Consider the following 19,527-nt stretch of genomic DNA (forward strand, 5'->3'; position numbering starts at 1 on the left):
ACAGAAAAGGACGTTAAACACACTTGAGTGAACACGAAGTCATCTGCCTTTGCTTTGTCCACTTGCCAACCAAACTTTCAGACTGCTCAGAGGATGGACTTATTTCGAGAGCAGGAGTTAAATTTTACCTTGATTAATTTATCCTTCGTTATAAGCATGAGAAATGACAGAAAGGACCAACAACTCGAATAACAAGCATTGCATTTCACCAAGATGGCTATGAAATTGGCTTCAGTTCTCCTGCTGATGCAACTGAGTGGTCACTTTAGCTCTGGGACTTGCGGGAAGGTGCTGGTGTGGCCCACAGAATACAGCCACTGGATGAACATGAAGACAATCCTGGATGAACTTGTCCAGAGAGATCATGAGGTGACTGTATTGACACATTCTGTTTCCATTCTCATTGATCCAAAACAAGCAACCAGTATTAAATTTGAAGTTTTTCCTACATCTTTAACCAAAAGTGATTTTGAAGATGTTTCCTTACAACTGATCAATAAATGGACATATGATCTTCCAAAGGATACATTTTGGTCATATTTTTCACAAGTACAAGAAATCACATGGCGATTTTCTGAAATCATGATGAAGATCTGTAAAGATGCAGTTTTAAACAAGAAACTTATGACAAGGCTACAAGAGTCAAAGTTTGATGTGGTTCTTGCAGATGCCGTTACTCCCTGTGGTGAGCTGCTGGCTGAGATACTTAAAACACCCCTTGTGTACAGTCTCCGCTTCTCTCCTGGCTACCAATTTGAAAAGTCCGGTGGAGGACTTCTATTCCCTCCTTCCTATGTACCTGTTGTTCTGTCAGAATTAAATGATCAAATGACATTCATGGAGAGGGTAAAAAATATGATATATATGCTTTATTTTGACTTTTGGTTCCAAACATTGAATATGAAGGAGTGGGATCAGTTCTACAGTGAAGTACTGGGTAAGTCATGTTTTTAATTCGTGATTACTAATTCCTGTCTTTCCTTGTGAATTGGAAGGTGAGCTTGTATGAATATGAAGTCAGAGGACTGTATGTTTTATACTTGAAACAATTAATGGAAATTATAAGATGATCTATCAATCACACAAACATTATGGAAAGATTATGGGATCACTTAGAACCTTGTGGCCATCACTCCTATAGCCCACTCCATATGGTCATCAATGTGCAAATTAAACCATTCAACTTTTCTTCAAACAATACCATATCCATTGTTCTATTCATTTTTCTCATCTTTAATAAAAGTTAATAGACACACCTAGAAACATCTTGATGAAGGCAGACATGTAGACTGAGGAATCACACGTTGTTCTGGCACAACTACCAATGTAGCATTGAGGAAACCATTTCTCCTTGTATACCTTATTTTCCTTATTTAGAAATTAAAATATCTTTTGCTATATCAGAAGAATTCCTTCACAGCTAAGAGATGGCTGTCTCAGACACAGATACCTAAAATTTGAGGTTTCTAATATTTCTGCATTCTTTCACTAAGGACGTGGAGATTATTTATTTTAAGGTTAAAATCTTATGGGGATGTGAACATCCAAGTTTTAATCTGTATTTTATTAAAATATACCTCTACATTATGAAAAATATGAGCTAAATGAAGGGGGAGCAAAAATTATTCATTTCTATAACTTTTGAAAATTTCCCCCTGTCATTTCCAAGTATATTTATTTTTAAAATACTAATATTATTAAGATCTTCACATGAACCAAAAGTAGTAATAGGAACGAGGATTTCAACCATATTTTCACAAAAACTCTTGATATAATTGGCGAACCAAGGATCATGATACTAGCTTCATAACTAGAAGAAACAAAATTGAGTACTTTTTAGAAGGAACTTTTATCAGTTTCACAGGAATAATTCATAATGGAGCTCAAAGAGTTTTTTACATATATAATTTTTCCTATTGCAGCTTTAGAAAATAAGCAATTGCATGGGGAATTCCACAGTGGCTTCTGTTAATATATACTGATGATTGTGAATATGCTGATGTGATGTGACATATAGTCTCCTCTAAAAATTCTCTTAGCACTTTGCTTTTCTTATACAAACCTATGAGCAACATATAGAGTATATGGGAATTAAATCATGCCAGTATATCAATATGTGTATATGTTTTATCAAAACACAAACACTTTATATGTCTTTGGCTACATTATTACAACTCCTTTCAGGAAATTACTTTTATATTCTCAAGACAACTCTCTTGTGTCATCTATGTTTTCTTTTCTGTCTCCCCTTCAGGCAGACCCACTACATTATATGAGACAATGAAGAAAGCTGATATCTGGCTTATTCGAACCTATTGGGATTTGGAATTTCCTCGCCCACTCTTGCCAAATATTGAATTCGTTGGAGGACTCCATTGCAAACCTGCCAAAACCCTGCCTAAGGTGAATATATTCCTATTTGTTTGGTTTTGGTTATTTATTGTAAGAGTTGAGGCTCTTCACCATTAGTCTTGCTTATTCTTGTTTCACTCCAGCATTCAGATCATTCCCCACTGAGATCCCAGAGTTTTACCCCTTAGAGCATAAACAGGAAGGTTTACCTTATCAGAGAAAGTTTCCTGCCTTAGGTCAAGTCTGTAGGACTCCTCAATAAAGCTGCCCGGAAAACTTTTGTCTCAACATCATAACTGCCTAACAGAGAAAGTCACAGTAGATGTACAGTCCACATATAACAAAGACCAACTAAATTCTGTTACTTGTATCTGAGAAGTGACCTTAGATTTGATTTACAGAAGAATTCTGCCATAATATAAAAGAATATTCCCTATGAAGGAAATTAAGAACCTGATATATTTTACTTTAATATCATACTTTAAGATAAAGGAGAAAACGGTTTTTTAGTGCCCTACTATGTGATCTTTTACAAGATCTTTTTTGTCTACCTTCTATTTATTTATTTATTTCAGAAGATTGTGGGGGTACAAATGTTAAGGTTACATATATTGCCCTTGCCCCTCTTCCCCCCTGAAGTCAGAGCTTCAAGCATGTCCACCCCCCAGTTGGTGCACATCCCCCTCATTATGTATGTATACACTCATCCCCTCCCCCCCACCTGCCCGACACCAGATAAATGGTATTCGTATATGTCCACTTAGGTGTTGATCACTTAATACCAATTTGCTGGTGAGTACATGTATGTGGTGCTTATTTTTCCATTCTTGGGATGCTTCACTTAATAGATTGGGTTCCAGCTCTATCCAGGAAAATACAAGAGGTGCTATATCACTGTTGTTCCTTATAGTTGACTAGTACTCCATGGCATTTTGTTAATCCACTCATGTATTGATGGACACTTGGGTTGTTTCCACAGCTTTGCAATTGTGAATTGTGCTGCTATAAACATTCGAGTTTAGGTGTCTTTTTCATAGAGTGACTTTTTTGGGGGGTGGGGGGTAGATGCCCAGTAATGGGATTGCTGGATGATATAGTAGATCCACTTGTATTGCTTTAAGGTATCTCCATATTGCTTTCCACAGAGGTTGAACTAGTTTTCAGTCCCATTGTCTACCTTCTTATTACCACCAACATAAAACTGATACCTTATTCAAAGGTAAAACTCAATATCTATGTTGAATGTAAACTGATTATGGTAACTTCCACAAGGGACAAAAGGAGATGTAAGATTAATGAAATTCTATGCAATCTAACCATATTCTTTTTTTTTTTTTTTTTTTTTTTTTTTTTTTTTTGAGACAGAGTCTCGCTTTGTTGCCCAGGCTAGAGTGAGTGCCGTGGCGTCAGCCTAGCTCACAGCAACCTCAAACTCCTGGGCTCGAGTGATCCTTCTGCCTCAGCCTCCCGGGTAGCTGGGACTACAGGCATGCGCCACCATGCCCGGCTAATTTTATATATATATATCAGTTGGCCAATTAATTTCTTTCTATTTATAGTAGAGACGGGGTCTCGCTCAGGCTGGTTTTGAACTCCTGACCTTGAGCAATCCGCCCGCCTCGGCCTCCCAAGAGCTAGGATTACAGGCGTGAGCCACAGCGCCCGGCCTAACCATATTCTTAATACGTATCGCCATTCACATTAAGGGAAGGTGATGGTGCCAGTAGGAGGGGGAAGAGAATATGATGAGATGGACAAGGAGCAGGCTCACTAGTAGTGCAATAGTGATCATTACTCATACCAGCGATAAGAAATTAACTTGCATAATGATTTGTAGTCAAGTCAATAGTTATGAAATTTGTTCTCTAATTATTATTAATCTGTTCTGATTAATCTATTATGAATCTGAAATCTGTTCTCTAATTATTAAAGTAATTGTGACTCCAAATTGCTTCCTTTTCCACTAAATAGTAGGTTCTCAAATAATGCCTGTGTGTTTTATTAATAAAATAGTAAGACATTTGGCAAAATATACCAAGTGTTTTAAAAATGCACATAGCTGCTGGTTTCACAGTATACTTACATACAATTGTACAGACAAAAAATAAATCAAGATGAGTAGATTTAAGATTTGTGACAGATATTCACAAAATAAACACTGAAAGTAATTTAAATATCTTACATAAAAATGATCAAAAACTCATACAATGTGCATACCATACCACACCAATAATTTTACCATAAAATAATTAGTCAGCAGAATGCTAGTTTAGTTGGAAACTAAGGTGCAAAAGAATGAAGAGAACAGTATCATACTTTTTGTAGGAGGAAAGGTATATAAAATAAGATGAAAATTTTCTAAATATGTGTCACATGAGTGTATTATGTTATATAAACAGAATAAAAACTGTAATCAGAGTACACACATTTAATTGGGAGTATCTCTGGACAGAATATGGGTGAAACTCATTATCTTTGTTTTACATTTCCAGTCCATCACAAAATTGCTTACATTGATCTTGTATTATTTTCATAAAGATGTAACAGAATGAGATCAGTGATGAATCTGTAAAGAGGGTGCATTAGTTTGACACTGAGTGGATGGAAGCATAATGCTTTGGGGGACAGTCAGCCCAGGAGACAAAATATTAAACACAAGTTACATGGAATGCGGCGTCAGGGAACTAGAATCACACAAAATATCCTCTTTTCCCATATATTACGTGGAAAAGTAACATGCTGACTCCCCTATAAAAACCAATGTCATGGCCGGGCGTGGTGGCTCACGCCTGTAATCCTAGCACTTTGGGAGGCCGAGGCGGGCGGATTGCTCAAGGTCAGGAGTTCGTAACCAGCCTGAGCGAGACCCCGTCTCTACCAAAAATAGAAAGAAATTAATTGACCAACTAAAAATATATATACAAAAAATTAGCCGGGCATGGTGGCGTATGCCTGTAGTCCCAGCTACTCGGGAGGCTGAGGCAGAAGGATCGCTGAGCCCCGGAGATTGAGGTTGCTGTGAGCCAGGCTGACGCCACGGCACTCACTCTAGCCTGGGCAACAAAGTGAGACTCTGTCTCAAAAAAAAAAAAAAAAAAAAAAAAAACCAATGTCATTTAGTTAATACTATATTTTTCAAATTTGGAAATTTTTTTGTAAACACAGTTTTACAGAGAAGGTTTGCTCCAAGGATTAATACATGAAAGTTTATTTGTTATGTTAGAGGAATGATTATTTCACAGAGAATAAAAAGCTTGAATTTAAGGTGAAAGGAACAACAACAAAAAATGAGAATATGATTTTGATGTAAAATCCAGGAAACGCTTGATTCTACCTTTATTTTTTTTTTTTTGTCTTTCTTTTGTTTTGTTTTGTTTTTTTGGTTTTTTTCTTTGGTGGGAGAATACTTGGAGTAATTTGGAATTATTCCTGTATAGAATGTATTTCAATTTAAAATGTGGCACACAACGGAAAACAGCAGTAAGAATAATTCCCAATCAACTCCAAGCAAGCACATAATCGCCAGGAGTTTTATAGAGAGTTATTGAGTCCTCAAGACAGTGACCAGATCTCCGTGATACAAAGCCTGGTGATTCTCCCGAGTGACACAGGTGCTGTCTGTGGGACACAGTGAGGGACAATGACAGTCCCTCACAGCCAGTTATAAATAGCTCATCAGTTTAATCATTCAAATTCAGGATAAATAAAATGCCTCATATCTACACAGTAACGTAAGAAATATGATTATTCAGCCGTATAACTATATACCGTATAGAAGGGCTGTCCAGAAATTATTCCCCCTGTTATGTTTTATTGTTCTATTAACTATGGCTAGATACTTTCTACCCTGTCCTCATAATTATGTATTATAAATGGGACCTTTGGGACTATTTCTCTAAAAGTGCAAAACACAGTATCATAATCCTAAATATCAGTGACTCTTTACCTCCTGCTTTTAAGTGTGTGAGTGTGTGTGTGTGTGTGTGTGTTTGTGTGTTTTTTAGGGGAAAAGATTGGGAAACTCTGACAGATATTAAGTGAGGTATAAAAGATTATGGAACTAAAGAAATATAGATAAAATATCATCCTAAACCTTAGTAAGATTTCCTCCTTGCTCATAGTCAAGGAATGGCTCCAATGGCTCCAAACTAAACAAATTCTACAGAAAAATGCCTGAAATGAACACAAGTGATTTACTAGAGAGCGTCAACCATATACAATTAAACCCAAGGGAAGCCACATTCAAGAACCTATATTAGTAAATATAATAATATAAATGAAAAGTCTGGCTATAATCTGTTTTTAGCATCATCTCTCCCAACTACATTGTAACAGCTCCACTTCATTTCTTCCTCCCACACACATACATACATGCAAACACATATTTGCACAGATATGTAAAATAGAAGCCATCTATCTCATAATGCAAATTTCTTTCCAGAAAAGTGTGTGATTAGGTCAGTTAAAAAATAACCCTTACTCTAATAATTCTTCAAAAGAAGAACAATTATTGATTCTTGATTTTCTCCTCTTAGATGTTTATAGAAATCCTTTCAACTGTGTTTGTTGTACTGACACCTGTCTGTGACGGAACACATTCTTTCTTCACAGGAGATGGAAGACTTTGTCCAGAGCTCTGGAGAAAATGGTGTTGTGGTGTTTTCTCTGGGGTCGATGCTCAGTAACATGACAGAAGAAAGGGCCAGTGTGATCGCTTCAGCCCTTGCCCAGATCCCACAAAAGGTTGGAGAAAGCACTTACTGGTGGACAGCTACTGAATCCCTCTGTTCAACTTTGTAAAGAGTACACCTGCATAAGCTTCTGTCCAAAAGGTTAACTGTTAGGATAGCTCTACTTATCTCAGATATCAGCTCAAAAACTAAAATATATATGGAAGATGCTAAAATGGTAACAATGTCGATTTTCATTTTTAATAACTTTGACATTAACATTGTGGTCATAAACAAATATACTTAAGAAGTGCAGAAAAGTTTTGGTATTATCGTGGTATTGCAAGAATGTACAGAAAATCACCAAATTCTATGTGTCATTTGATCCTATTGCTAACAGAGTTTCTGAAGGCTCTGTACACAATATAGATATCATTGGAAAGGAGTTAAATTTTAATGAGTATCTGCACTAGCACAATAACAATAAGCAGGTATTGAGAAAAGTCTGCAATGCATTGCAGTTTAGGCTTCCCATGCGATCTAACCTTTGGTACTTCCTATGAATTCGGTATATATGCTGCCGAAGCAAGCACCTTCCTATAAAGTTGGAATCAACTTTATAGGAATGTGCCTATTCAGTGTGCTGTACACGGTTCTGATCAAAGAAAGAATTAGATCCTACGCTGAAAAATCACTACTCCAGATACCCATTTAGCTGAGTAGATTTACAAAAAGAGAAAACCTTTCCTGCCTCGCTAGACAGGCCTGAGTGTAATGAAGAGATGCAGATGGGATCCTGCCCTTGCAGTAGCACCTGTGCATTATAAAACGTGGCCCCACCACAATTCTACTCCAATCACCAGATTAACTTCTCCTCCTGATTGAGGAGGAGAATGGAATAAAGGAAGGAGTCAATCAGAAGGAAGCCAGAATTGAGAAGAGGTTCAGATGCCCCTTCCATAAAATATAGTAGGAACTTATTTACTAATATACAGAATACACTTGCAGTCTATGTGTATTCATGAGTTACTTTTTAGTTTTCTATCTGACATAGATGTCTCCTAATGATCTGTGCTACTTTTTTGCTGAAAACTCGAAATTAGTGTAATATTCACTTAGCAAGTTGGAGATAATCACCCCTAAATTAAACTCAAGTTTATAAGGACTACCTGGGAATTCTGCAATCAGTAGCTATTCGGGTAGTGGGCTTGGAAATGGCTTAGTTATAGTGACCATATGAATCACTGCTGTAGCCTGTGATCAAAGTGTTAATGATCTAGTAAGCAAAATTTAGCAAAATACCACTTTAGTCTTTTTCAACTAACCAACAGCTCCACTTTTCTGCATTGTAAGAATTTTCAGGACTACAAATAATAATAACACTCCAAGTTTTTGTCAAAAATTGACACTTAAAATTTTGCTTGGGAGAAGTGCTTGATAATTTATATCCTAACAGTATCATGCATACTACCAATGCAGCCTTGATATATTTTTGACAAGTAGCTGATCTTACTGATTTGCTGTTTTGTAAATCAAATAATGTCTAACTCTAATGAAATTACTTATGGGACTAGTAGATATAAATAATTACTCATATTACTCAAATGCTTGATGTGACAGATACCACAATTACCATGATTTGATAATTACACACTGTTAGCCTGTATCAAAACATCACATGTACCCCATACACAATTACAACTATTGTGTGTCCAAAATAATTAAAAATAAAATATTTGGAAAAACACATTAATATTAACCTTATAAGATGATAAGATGATAACTTGATAAGAAGTACCTTGACTATCCAATGATTTCTTAAGTATTTGCATATATCATTGAAAATATAATGTCTCTGAATTCCTTAGATTCCGAATTAATTATAACAGTAAGCACATGAAATCCAGTTATTCTATTTACCTCAGAGTTTTAGTAGTTCTTATTACTTAACAACCTTGTTCTCATTTCTTCTTCTTTTATATGGAAAGGGTTTAACTGAATAATTGACAATCTCTTTCAAGTTTTAACATGCCATAACTTTGGAGTATTGCCCATGGAACAAGGTATTTTTCTCTACCCTAACAGGTTCTTTGGAGATTTGATGGCAAGAAACCAGATACCTTAGGACCCAATACTCGGCTGTTCAAGTGGATGCCCCAGAATGACCTTCTTGGTAAGATACTGGAGAAAAAACAAACTGAATATATGTGTAACAGCCAATTAGAGTGATAGTAGGTCAAAAGCAGCTAACATACTGAATATTTATTTTTGAACACCAAAAAATAAAACCTGACAACTTTATATTTATTTTCTAATCCTGGGGAAAAGAATACACTATAGCAAGTTGGCATTTTGTTACATGCACTCATATTCTTTATGTCCGAAAACAAAATATCCTTATTTCAGGTGTAATTGCCTCTCGGAGAATTTTTCAATAGCTTGCTGGGTTGTCTCTGTTTCTACTTCTACAACTTCACCCCTGTCCTTTCCTCTACTGCAGGATAATTTCACATGACACTGAACAAGAACAGTTGCTCTTCTATTGCCAGTGACTCTGCATTTTCTATGGGAATAAATCCCGGTCTTCACTACACTGTGACGACACCTCCACAGAGAAGTGTGGCCTGTCCTTCCTCTGACGCCAGCCCTGCTCCCAGCACTCTCCCTGTGCCCTGGGCACTCGCATGTCAGACTCCCTCACTGCATGTTGCTTTCAGAGAACGTGTTTTTATGAATACCTGCCCAGTCATTTCCTTGTCTTCTTCCTTTTTTATATTTCACACATTTTATTTCTTTCACCCAAAATGTGTCTTTTCATCTTTTCTGCTCACTAGTCTTGTATCCATATTTCCATTCTCCCTTCCCACACCATTTCTTCCATGCAGGCCTCACTTTCCTCTCCAGCAAACTTAGGTGCTTCCTCCTCTGAAATGCAATTTCAGGGCAGTGTCGTGGGTGTTCTAACCTGTTACCTAGAAAACATTACCACTTTCAGTGTCCTGTGTTGTGCATTTCCCATTTTATTTCTAAGACTCATAGTGAATAATTCTACTGATATTCACCCAATTCTAGGTCATCCAAAAACCAAGGCTTTCATAACTCATGGTGGAGCCAATGGCGTCTATGAGGCCATCTACCACGGGGTCCCCATGGTGGGCATCCCTTTGTTTGGGGATCAACCAGACAACATTGCCCACATGAAGGCCAAGGGAGCAGCTGTTAGAGTGGACTTCAACACAATGTCAAGTACAGATTTGCTCAGTGCTTTGAAGACAGTCATTAATGACCCTATGTGAGTACACTAATTCTTTTAATAAGTGGTATTTATAGATAAGTTCTCATGTCAACAATAAGTAAACTAAATCCCTTTTTTAGTAGATTAACTTTGGAAGAATTTCAATTATTAAACCAATGTGAAATCTGCTTTTATTTCCACTAGACTGTTATTTCACAGTTGCATTGAACCTAATAAATTTAATGAGTAAACAATTAGTGCAAAAATGTTCTCTATGAAATAACTTCCAATATATAGATAAGTATAAAAAAAGATAAATTCTAAAAAACAAGACAGAATTCACAGTTAAAAGGAATAATGAACTTAGAAATATGATAAAATATTTAAATTCAATTCTTAAAATTTCTGAATGTATTCCTGTTTCTTACTCAAATATTTACTTTTATATTATCATTATATTAATAGATTTGATAATGAGATGTAATTTACAATGCATACAATTCACCTGTTTAGAGTATAAAATGTAAATATTTTTAGTATGTTTACAGAGTTTTGAAGCCATCACCATAATATAATTTTAAACATTTTTATCAACCCAAAATAAACTTCATAAGACATAGATGTCTTTTCACATAAACACCTGACCCTAGGGAAATACCAATTTTTTTCTCTATTGATTACCCTCTCTAGAAGTCTGCTATAAATGGAATCATATAATTTATGGTGCTTTGGAAATAGCTTTTTCACTAAGCATATTGTGTTTTAGCTTTATCCATGTGGTTGCATGTATCAGTATTTTGTCCCCTTTTATTGCTGCATAATAATCTTTAGTGTGGATATACCACAATTAATTTATCCACTCATTAGCTCATGGAAATTTTCCTTCTTTCCAATTATAAAGATTGCTATCCATGTTTTTGCATGAAAATATGTTTTGATATTTTGGGAGGAGATATTATTAATGGAATATTAATAATATCTGGGCTATATGGGAACTTTTTGTCTATGAAAAACTGCCAAGTTGTTTTCCAAAGCACATGCACAATTTTGCATTATCATAAGCAACATAGGAGGAGTCCGATTCCTTCACACTATTCCCAACACTTACCATCTGTCTTCATATTTCAGGCATTGTACTGGGTGAAAAGTGTCACTCATTGGTCTTGATTTGTATTTCCCTGTGACTAAAAATATTTAGCATCTTTTCATGTGATTACTGATTATTGATTATCTTCTTTGGAGATGGTTCTACTTTAATCTTTTGAACATTAGGCTATTTTTTAACTTATTTTATAAAGGACTTATAACACTCCTTTATATATTATGGTTATAATCCCTTATCAGATTTATGATTTTCAAATATTTTCTTCCATTCTGGGCAGGTTGATTTTATACATTCTTGATGATATTATTTAAAGCACAAAATTTTTCATTTTGATAAAAGACATCTTTAATAATTAACTGTTTCCATACTCCATAGGAAATAATTTGGAAAATTCTATGCCTAGACCAGCTACTATCCATTCAGCATTTATTTCTACCATCAGTAAGATTGGTATATAAGGAGGGATCACTTGAAGAGATACTTTAAAATATTTAATCAAGAAGAAAATAGTGGGACAATAAATGGTAAAAATACTTTAACAGAAGGCAGGAAAAAATTAGAAAAGAAACATAGAACAGATTGGAAAAATAGAAGAAACAATTCAGAATAAGATGTTAGATATGAATGTAGATACACCAGTACTTATATTAAATCTAAACAGATAAAGAAAAGACAAAATAATGATTAAGGACATAAAACATTTGGAGAACACATTTTAACCAAAACCATTGTTGTGAGAGCTTTTTGCATCCTGTGTAGGAAACTTTATCTTCTCCAAAGTTATGATATCTTCCTATATTTTCTTTGGAAACTTTATGAAACTAGGCTTTACATATAGGTTTATAATTCATCCCAAATACATGTTTTGTGTTTTTTTTTGAGACAGAGTCTCGCTTTGTCGCCCAGGCTAGAGTGACTGCCGTGGCGTCTGCCTAGCTCACAGCAACCTCAAACTCCTGGGCTCAAGCCATCCTGCTGCCTCAGCCTCCCAAGTAGCTGGGACTACAGGCATGTGCCACCATGCCCGGCTAATTTTTTCTATATTTAATAGTTAGCCAATTAATTTCTTTCTATTTATAGTAGAGACGGGGTCTTGCTCTTGCTCAGGCTGGTTTCGAACTCCTGACCTCCAGCGATCCGCCCCCCTCGGCCTCCCAGAGAGCTAGGATTACAGGCGTGAGCCACCGCGCCCGGCCCCAAATACATTTTTGTGAATGGTAAAAAAATAAAGTAACCCATGTGATATGCATGTACATAATTATGTGTAGCAAATACATATGCAATATATATGAAATTCAGTTACCTGAATAGGCCATATAATGGGTTATAGATCAATAGTCAATAAATTTTAAAAGATTCAAAATCATAAAGATATATGGTCTAGCCATACTATATATGTTAGAAATAGTCAAAGAAATGATCATTTGTTTTACATTTTTTTTTCTTTTAAATGACATTAGGTTTCCAGTTTTACATTTTAATAATTAAAAATACATTTTGATAAAATTCAGTCAACAAGAAAGTCACAATTATATATGTACATTCATCTCCATAATTCCTACCCTAGTATATAAGAAGCAAAAATGTATAAACATATAAACCTGATGATATATATACTAGAATGTTTATATCAGAATTATTAGTAGTGTTCAAAAATGTTAACATCATAAATGTCTGTCAATCATAATATGAAAAGATAATTTGTAACCTTTGTCAAGCAAGAGATACTACATAGCAATGGAATTAACAAACTACTGCTACAAAAAATACAGACACAAATAAGGACACACTATATGACTCAGTTACATAAATAAGCAAAGCTAATCTACGGTGTTAGAAGTCAGGATAATACTTAATTTGAAGATGGGGGTAGTGACTAAAATGTTCTATGGAAAGGGGATACTACTAGACAGGTGTGATACCAAATATTATGATCTGAGTAATATGTATACAGTGTCTTCATAATAATTTTTGAGTTAATTTTGAACATTTAAGCTGCTTACTTAGAGTATATACATTTATCTTATGTATTTCACATTTAAGTGTTTATTTGAAAGGATATACAACATGTTTTAAAATTCTAACATCTAAAAGAAAAATAAGCACATTAAAGAAACAGGAAGTCCTACCCATGTGTTACCACACCAGGAGAAGCCTCTCTGAGAGAGAACATTTAAGGGGAAGCCTCAAAAGAGATAGAGGCAAAGCTTTTGTGGTTTCAAGGAAGAATGCACAAAGAGAGAGAGAGGGGACACAAACCTTACAGGTGCTAAGGTGAGAAAGCACGTGGTCGCTTAAAGGACAATAGAGGGTCTATGTCCCTAGAAGACAGTGCACCAGGGGAAAGTATTAAGGGAAGATGATCCAGAGCCTGATGATGTAGGAACCTGTAGACCAAAGAGCAGAGTTCGATTTTATTCTTAATGTGATGAGAGGCCAGATGGAAATCTTAACCAGGGAGCATAATTTACATGACATTTATTTAAAAGAAATTCATTCTGAGTACTAGATGGGAAACAGAGTGTAGAAGACAGAGGAGGAGAGTAGCAGCAGAGAGACCGGTTAGGAGGCATTTCAACCATCATGACAGGATTCCCTTTTAAAATCAAGATGACCATCCTCAGCTTGCATTTCCACTATCTTACTTATAACACTTAGAATGGCTCATATTATTTCCTCTGCTAGAAAGATATTAACTTTCCACTTTTGATATTAAAAGTATTTGTTGGCTGGTGTGGTGGTTCATACCTCTAATCCCAGCACTTTGGGAGGCTAAGGCGGGAGGATCACTTGAGACTACAAGTTAGAGACCAACCTGGGCAGCACAGTAGGACCCCATCTCTATAATAATTTAAAAATAAACTAGCCTGCACATGGTGGAGCACTCCTCTAGTCCTAGCTCCTCAGGAGGCTGTGGCAGGAGTTTGACGTTACACTGAGCTATGATCATGTCACCAAGTCCAGCCTGGGCAACAGAGTAAGACTTCATCTCTATAAAAAATAAATAAGCAAACAGATGTATATATTTTTTTCCTATATGCTTTTATGTATGTATTTGTTAATGAGAAAATTTCTACATAAAACCCAAACTTGGCCAGGTGCGGTGGCTCACGCCTGTCATCCTAGCACTCTGGGAGGCTGAGATAGGTGGATAGTTTGAGCTCAGGAGTTGGAGACCAGCCTGAGCAAGAGTGAGACCCCATCTCTACTAAAAAAATAGAAAGAAATTATCTGGACAACTGAAAACATATAGAAAAAATTAGCCGTGCATGGTGGTGCATGCCTGTAGTCCCAGCTACTCAGGAGGCTGAGGCAGGAGGAGCGCTTGAGCCCAGGAGTTTGAGGTTGCAATAAATAAAACAATAAGTAAATAAAAGCCAAACTTTCCATAATCACCCAAGTATAAGTGTACTTCTCTAAGGCAAGTCTATGGCATTAATTTTGATACTTTTCAAAAATCTTTCTTGGATTTTAGATGTTTAGGCAATAAATGTACTTTTGATGTTGGAATGTTGATGTTTTTCCTTCAGGTATAAAGAGAATGCTATGAAATTATCAAGAATTCACCATGATCAGCCAATGAAGCCTCTCGATCGAGCAGTCTTCTGGATCGAGTTTGTCATGCGCCACAAAGGAGCCAAACACCTTCGGGTTGCAGCCCACGACCTCCCCTGGTTCCAGTACCACTCTCTGGATGTGCTTGGGTTCCTGCTGGCCTGTGTGGCCACTGCTATATTCGTCATCACAAAGTGTTGTCTGTGTTTCTGCCGGATGTTTGCTACAGCAGGAAAGAAGAAGAAAATGGAGTAGTTACAGCGAGGGCTGAAGCTGGGATGCCTGAGGATGGGTCTGCAGTCTATTCCAGCAAGAAGGGGTTGTGATGGCGAATTCTCCTCCTCCTGTGACAGAACATCTTTTCCGTACTTACTTCAAGTCAAAATTTGTTTTCCAGAGATTTAGTACCTGTTTAAAAGTTAGAAATATTCCATGTCAAATACTGGGGGGGGGGGGGACTAGGAAAAAGTAAAAATAATGTAAAATAAATGAGTTTCCAGTTAAATTTATTGTTCTAATTTATAAGTTATAGCACAAAACATGCATTGAACTTAACTATGTTTTACACATTGTACATGGACAGAAGAACATTGAGAAGTCCACTCATAATATCAAGACTGTTTTGCTAATACTCAGAAAACTTTGACTTCATTTTGAGCAGAATTTTGTTCTTTTTTTTTTTTTTTTTTTTTTTTTTAAAGCCAGTCAAATTTAGCAGTGGGGGGTTGAATACCAACTTTAGTGACACTAATGTGAATAAGTTCTGATAACCCACTACCATCGGACCAGCCTGTTCTTTTAATTGTTACTGAAGAAACTATTAAATGATTAATTTCAGTAAAAGGTCTCTTCCTTCCTTTTGATATTGTTAGACCAATGGTGCTACTTGGCTTTTACTGGACATGCAGCCCCAGTGTACCTCTTTCCTAAAAGATATGGCAAGACATTTATTTACTTTCTCACAACCTAAGGTATTTCCCAGGGGAATGTATGTGGAATTAGAAATATAGTGACTACTACCTGTTTCCCACAGTAAAATGGAACTACTTTACAAACTCTTTGGTTTCACAAACCAATTTTTAAGGCCATTTTAAAAGATTTAGCAGAATGATTTCACTCCCTTTTTCAGCCTTTTATAAAAGATGTAGGGTCTCAACTTTAAAGTGTGACAATATAGGAATATTACATATAAGATATCTATATATAGGATATTATAGCACTATAAAGGGACTTATTGAATTTTCAATCTCTCTAAACATACATGTACAAACCTATGTATATTTGTTTCCAAATAAGACATAGCCTCACTTAACTACCTAACAGGTATGTTATAAAATTCAATATGTTTGTTGAAGACAGTTTGAAATAATGACTTTTAGTCTATATAACCATGCTTTGGATGATCATGTCTAATTTTTGTTTCTTTTTATAGAAGCCTGTTGCTTCATTTCTCCCATAATCCTAATGTAGAAACATGACATCCTTTGGCATGACTAAAAGTAAGATAACCATCATTTTCTTTTGCATCTAAGCACCCTATAATTGGCCATAATCAACAAAAATTCAAAGAATACAAAAAATTACATAAATTGTATAGAAAATAATTAAATAAAACTATAGTAATTCCTAAGGCCCTCTTTTAATCTGCACATCATGGAAGCACTTTATGATCAAAATGTTGCAGGTTGACAAAAAAATCTAGTTATCTCTATTGGTAAGAAGTCTTATCACATCAATGTCTCACAACAAATATTCTTCGGCCTAATACATGATTTTTTTAAAAAAAACTAAAACTTTGATGCTAGGGAAATTATGTGAAGAGTTTATAACAGAATATTCCATACAAATAATCCAGCAATTGACACATAATTACAGAAAAACAGAATATACAGCCATAGTTGAAAATGTTGTTTTATGATGCATGAAACCTAAATTAATTACATCAAACTTATTCTACAGCACATATAACAAAATACTTGGTGCTCATTGTATATTAAGAATTACTACAAATTACTACAAATCCCTAACCAAAAAGATAAATAATCTAATGTAAAAATTGATGGAGGACATGAACTGGCAATTCAAAGTAAAAATGGACAATAACATAAACGATGACAAAAGTCACTGACATTTAGGAAAATAGAAATTATGTATGTAAATTTGACCTAGAGAAAATTTGCAACCTATAAAACCCTGATAAAACTATTTTCCAGGGTGTATCATGTGGAATAATATTTTCAAATAAAACTTAAATATGAGAGAGGAGTGAGATGCCCTGCAGGCAGTCAGGGCAGGGTGAGAAGTACAATAGGACCACCAAGTCACAAGAATGTGAGCATGCTTAGCTAAGATAATGTAACCAGTAGGGACCCTTAGTTATTTTACTCTAACCATAACATCTTTAAGATAAAAGGGGGAAAATCTAATTGTTGGATTTGCCAGCATCTTCCCAAATCTAACCAAGACAAACATCTGCCATCCCTGATCCCTGTTACTTTTTAGACATTCCTGGTGTGACCACCCACTTAGATCTTCCTCTTTCCTTAACCACCTTTCAAGTTAGGTTGGCCACCCAGCAGGATACCCCTGTTGAGAAATATGATTGAGGAATTAATGAAACATGGCTCATATACGATCATTATTCTATGGGATAACCCAATATTACTATATTAAAGACAGAAACAGGAGTTGGCAGGGTTTTGCCCTGAAGGAATGTGTGGACTCAATGGTTCACTTATTAGAGGCTGCTATCATGGGAGAGCTCTCAAATCTCCAGTAGGGATGTTTTCCAAGAAGGCTTCCCAGTATCTCAAAATCTGTGAGCTTCCCTGTGTCTTGAAAGACAAGACAAGGCAAATATGGCCCACAGGATGGGAGCCGGAGACAATGAGTGCACTTTGCCCAGAGAAGCACCCAGTGGTTATAAACAACCTGGTTATTAGAGACGGGTTTCCTGCTCTCTCCTGTCTGTCTACCTTTAAGTCCACCATAACTAATCAAAGAAATACAGAGTCACTAAACCTCTTTTGTTATACCTTTGTTAATTGACAACTACTACCTCTTAGAATTTAAAAGTTAGCCCCTGAAAGACTTTGTACCTGTTTGTTCACCTAGGTAGATTAGAAGCCCCTTGAGAGGACTTTTGACCCTAACCCACTACCTGTATCCCCTAGCAACTGCATTCCCTGATATGCAAATATGTTACCCTGACAACTGGTAATTGATTAATTTCTGTGATTATAAAAACCTGTATGAATCTAACCATATTGCTGGTGTTCATGGAGATACGCCAGTCTCCTGAGTACCCCGCTGTGTTATATCTGATCTTTTTATATATATAAAACTATAAACTATATCTTAGTCTCTGTGTATTCTTTTATTTCTCTCTGTTGCCTATCAATTTCCTTATCCTCTGTGGCGACCCTTATCTTAGGGAACTGGCTCCGTGGAGAGAAGCAGCTGATCTCGCCGTGGGCCTGCCTCAACTACTCCCCTGCAGTCTGGCCTAGTAGGCAGGACTCCGGCAGGACATTTTTGGGCTGGATACGGTTTTGCAGGATTTTTTCGGCAGGTTTCTTCTGCATGTTTCCTAAGATAAATGGCTTCACTGGAGTGAAGAAGCTCTCCATATTGCACCACAGGGGACCAGGATGTCAGCACCAAGAAAGGAGAGGTGAAAGCCTCGGGAATTGGTATTTAAGAATACTTGCGGCCATGCGCAGTGGCTCACACCTGTAATCCTAACACTCTGGGACACCGAGGTGGGCAGATTGCTCAAGGTCAGGAGTTCAAAACCAGCCTGAGCAAGAGCAAGACCCCGTCTCAACTATAAATAGAAAGAAATTAATTGGCGAACTAAAAACATATAGAAAAAATTAGCCGGGCATGGTGGCGCATGCCTGTAGTCCCAGCTACTCGGGAGGCTGAGGCAGGAGGATCGCTTGAGCCCAGGAGTTTGAGGTTGCTGGGAGCTGGGCTGATGCCAGGGACAGAGTGAGCTGGGCTGATGCCAGGGACAGAGTGAGCTGGGCTGATGCCAGGGACAGAGTGAGACTCTGTCTCAAAAAAATAAATAAACAAAAAATAATGGGGAAGAATTCTTGATTCTGAGCTAGACTCAGGTCTTTTTGGTGAGATGGAGAATCCCGTCCTAAAAAAAAAAAAAAAAAAAAAAAAGTGCAGTAGAGAATTCAGAGCATGGGGTTTGCAGGAAGGAGGATGTAATTTGCAACCTTCCGTCTGCATCAGGCCAAAAAGAAAGCAAGCCTGTGAAGATGGCTGTGGGCCCTGAGTATGGGTCGATGAAAGAAAAAGTGGAGAAGCGAAAAGAGTCTAAAGGTGAACTTAAGCTCAAAGTGGTAGCCAGGAATTTTCCCTCCCTGAGCTCCCAGCCTGGGCCTGAGAAGCCAATGCTTTCTTATGCAAATGCTCCCAGAGGCAGAATCTGCCCTTGAGAAAGGTCCTTAAAGGGAACTTCTGAAAGACGGGCTGAGGTCCTGAAAGATAGCAAAGAAATTTAGTGACACCAAGAAATTCAGAAATTTAGATGCGCGTCTTTATCCTGTTGCTGAAATACAGCAGAGTTCAGATTCCAACGGTCCGGACGGGGA

General features: G+C 36.6%; 1 protein-coding gene across 1 annotated transcript; it reads left to right on the plus strand.

Annotated features, from left to right (window-relative positions):
* Positions 1-65: 65 nt before the first annotated feature.
* On the plus strand, positions 66-15,703 carry LOC105869279 (UDP-glucuronosyltransferase 2B4-like). Its single transcript, XM_075997846.1, has 6 exons — positions 66-937; positions 2,255-2,403; positions 6,964-7,095; positions 9,108-9,195; positions 10,095-10,314; positions 14,893-15,703. Exons 1-6 carry the CDS (start codon positions 214-216, stop codon positions 15,170-15,172), a joined length of 1,593 nt encoding a protein of 530 aa, XP_075853961.1. The 5' UTR covers positions 66-213; the 3' UTR covers positions 15,173-15,703.
* Positions 15,704-19,527: the final 3,824 nt, after the last annotated feature.

The sequence above is a fragment of the Microcebus murinus genome, chromosome 26 (genome assembly GCF_040939455.1).
Source record: "Microcebus murinus isolate Inina chromosome 26, M.murinus_Inina_mat1.0, whole genome shotgun sequence".
Lineage (NCBI taxonomy): Eukaryota > Metazoa > Chordata > Mammalia > Primates > Cheirogaleidae > Microcebus > Microcebus murinus.

Excerpts from the sequence above, each read along its gene's own strand:
- LOC105869279 (XM_075997846.1), top strand. The coding sequence starts at position 214 with ATGGCTATGAAATTGGCTTCAGTTCTCCTGCTGATGCAACTGAGTGGT. Across the intron at positions 2,404-6,963 it reads CTGCCAAAACCCTGCCTAAG|GAGATGGAAGACTTTGTCCA; the intron begins GTGAATATATTC and ends CTTTCTTCACAG. Across the intron at positions 7,096-9,107 it reads TTGCCCAGATCCCACAAAAG|GTTCTTTGGAGATTTGATGG; the intron begins GTTGGAGAAAGC and ends CTACCCTAACAG.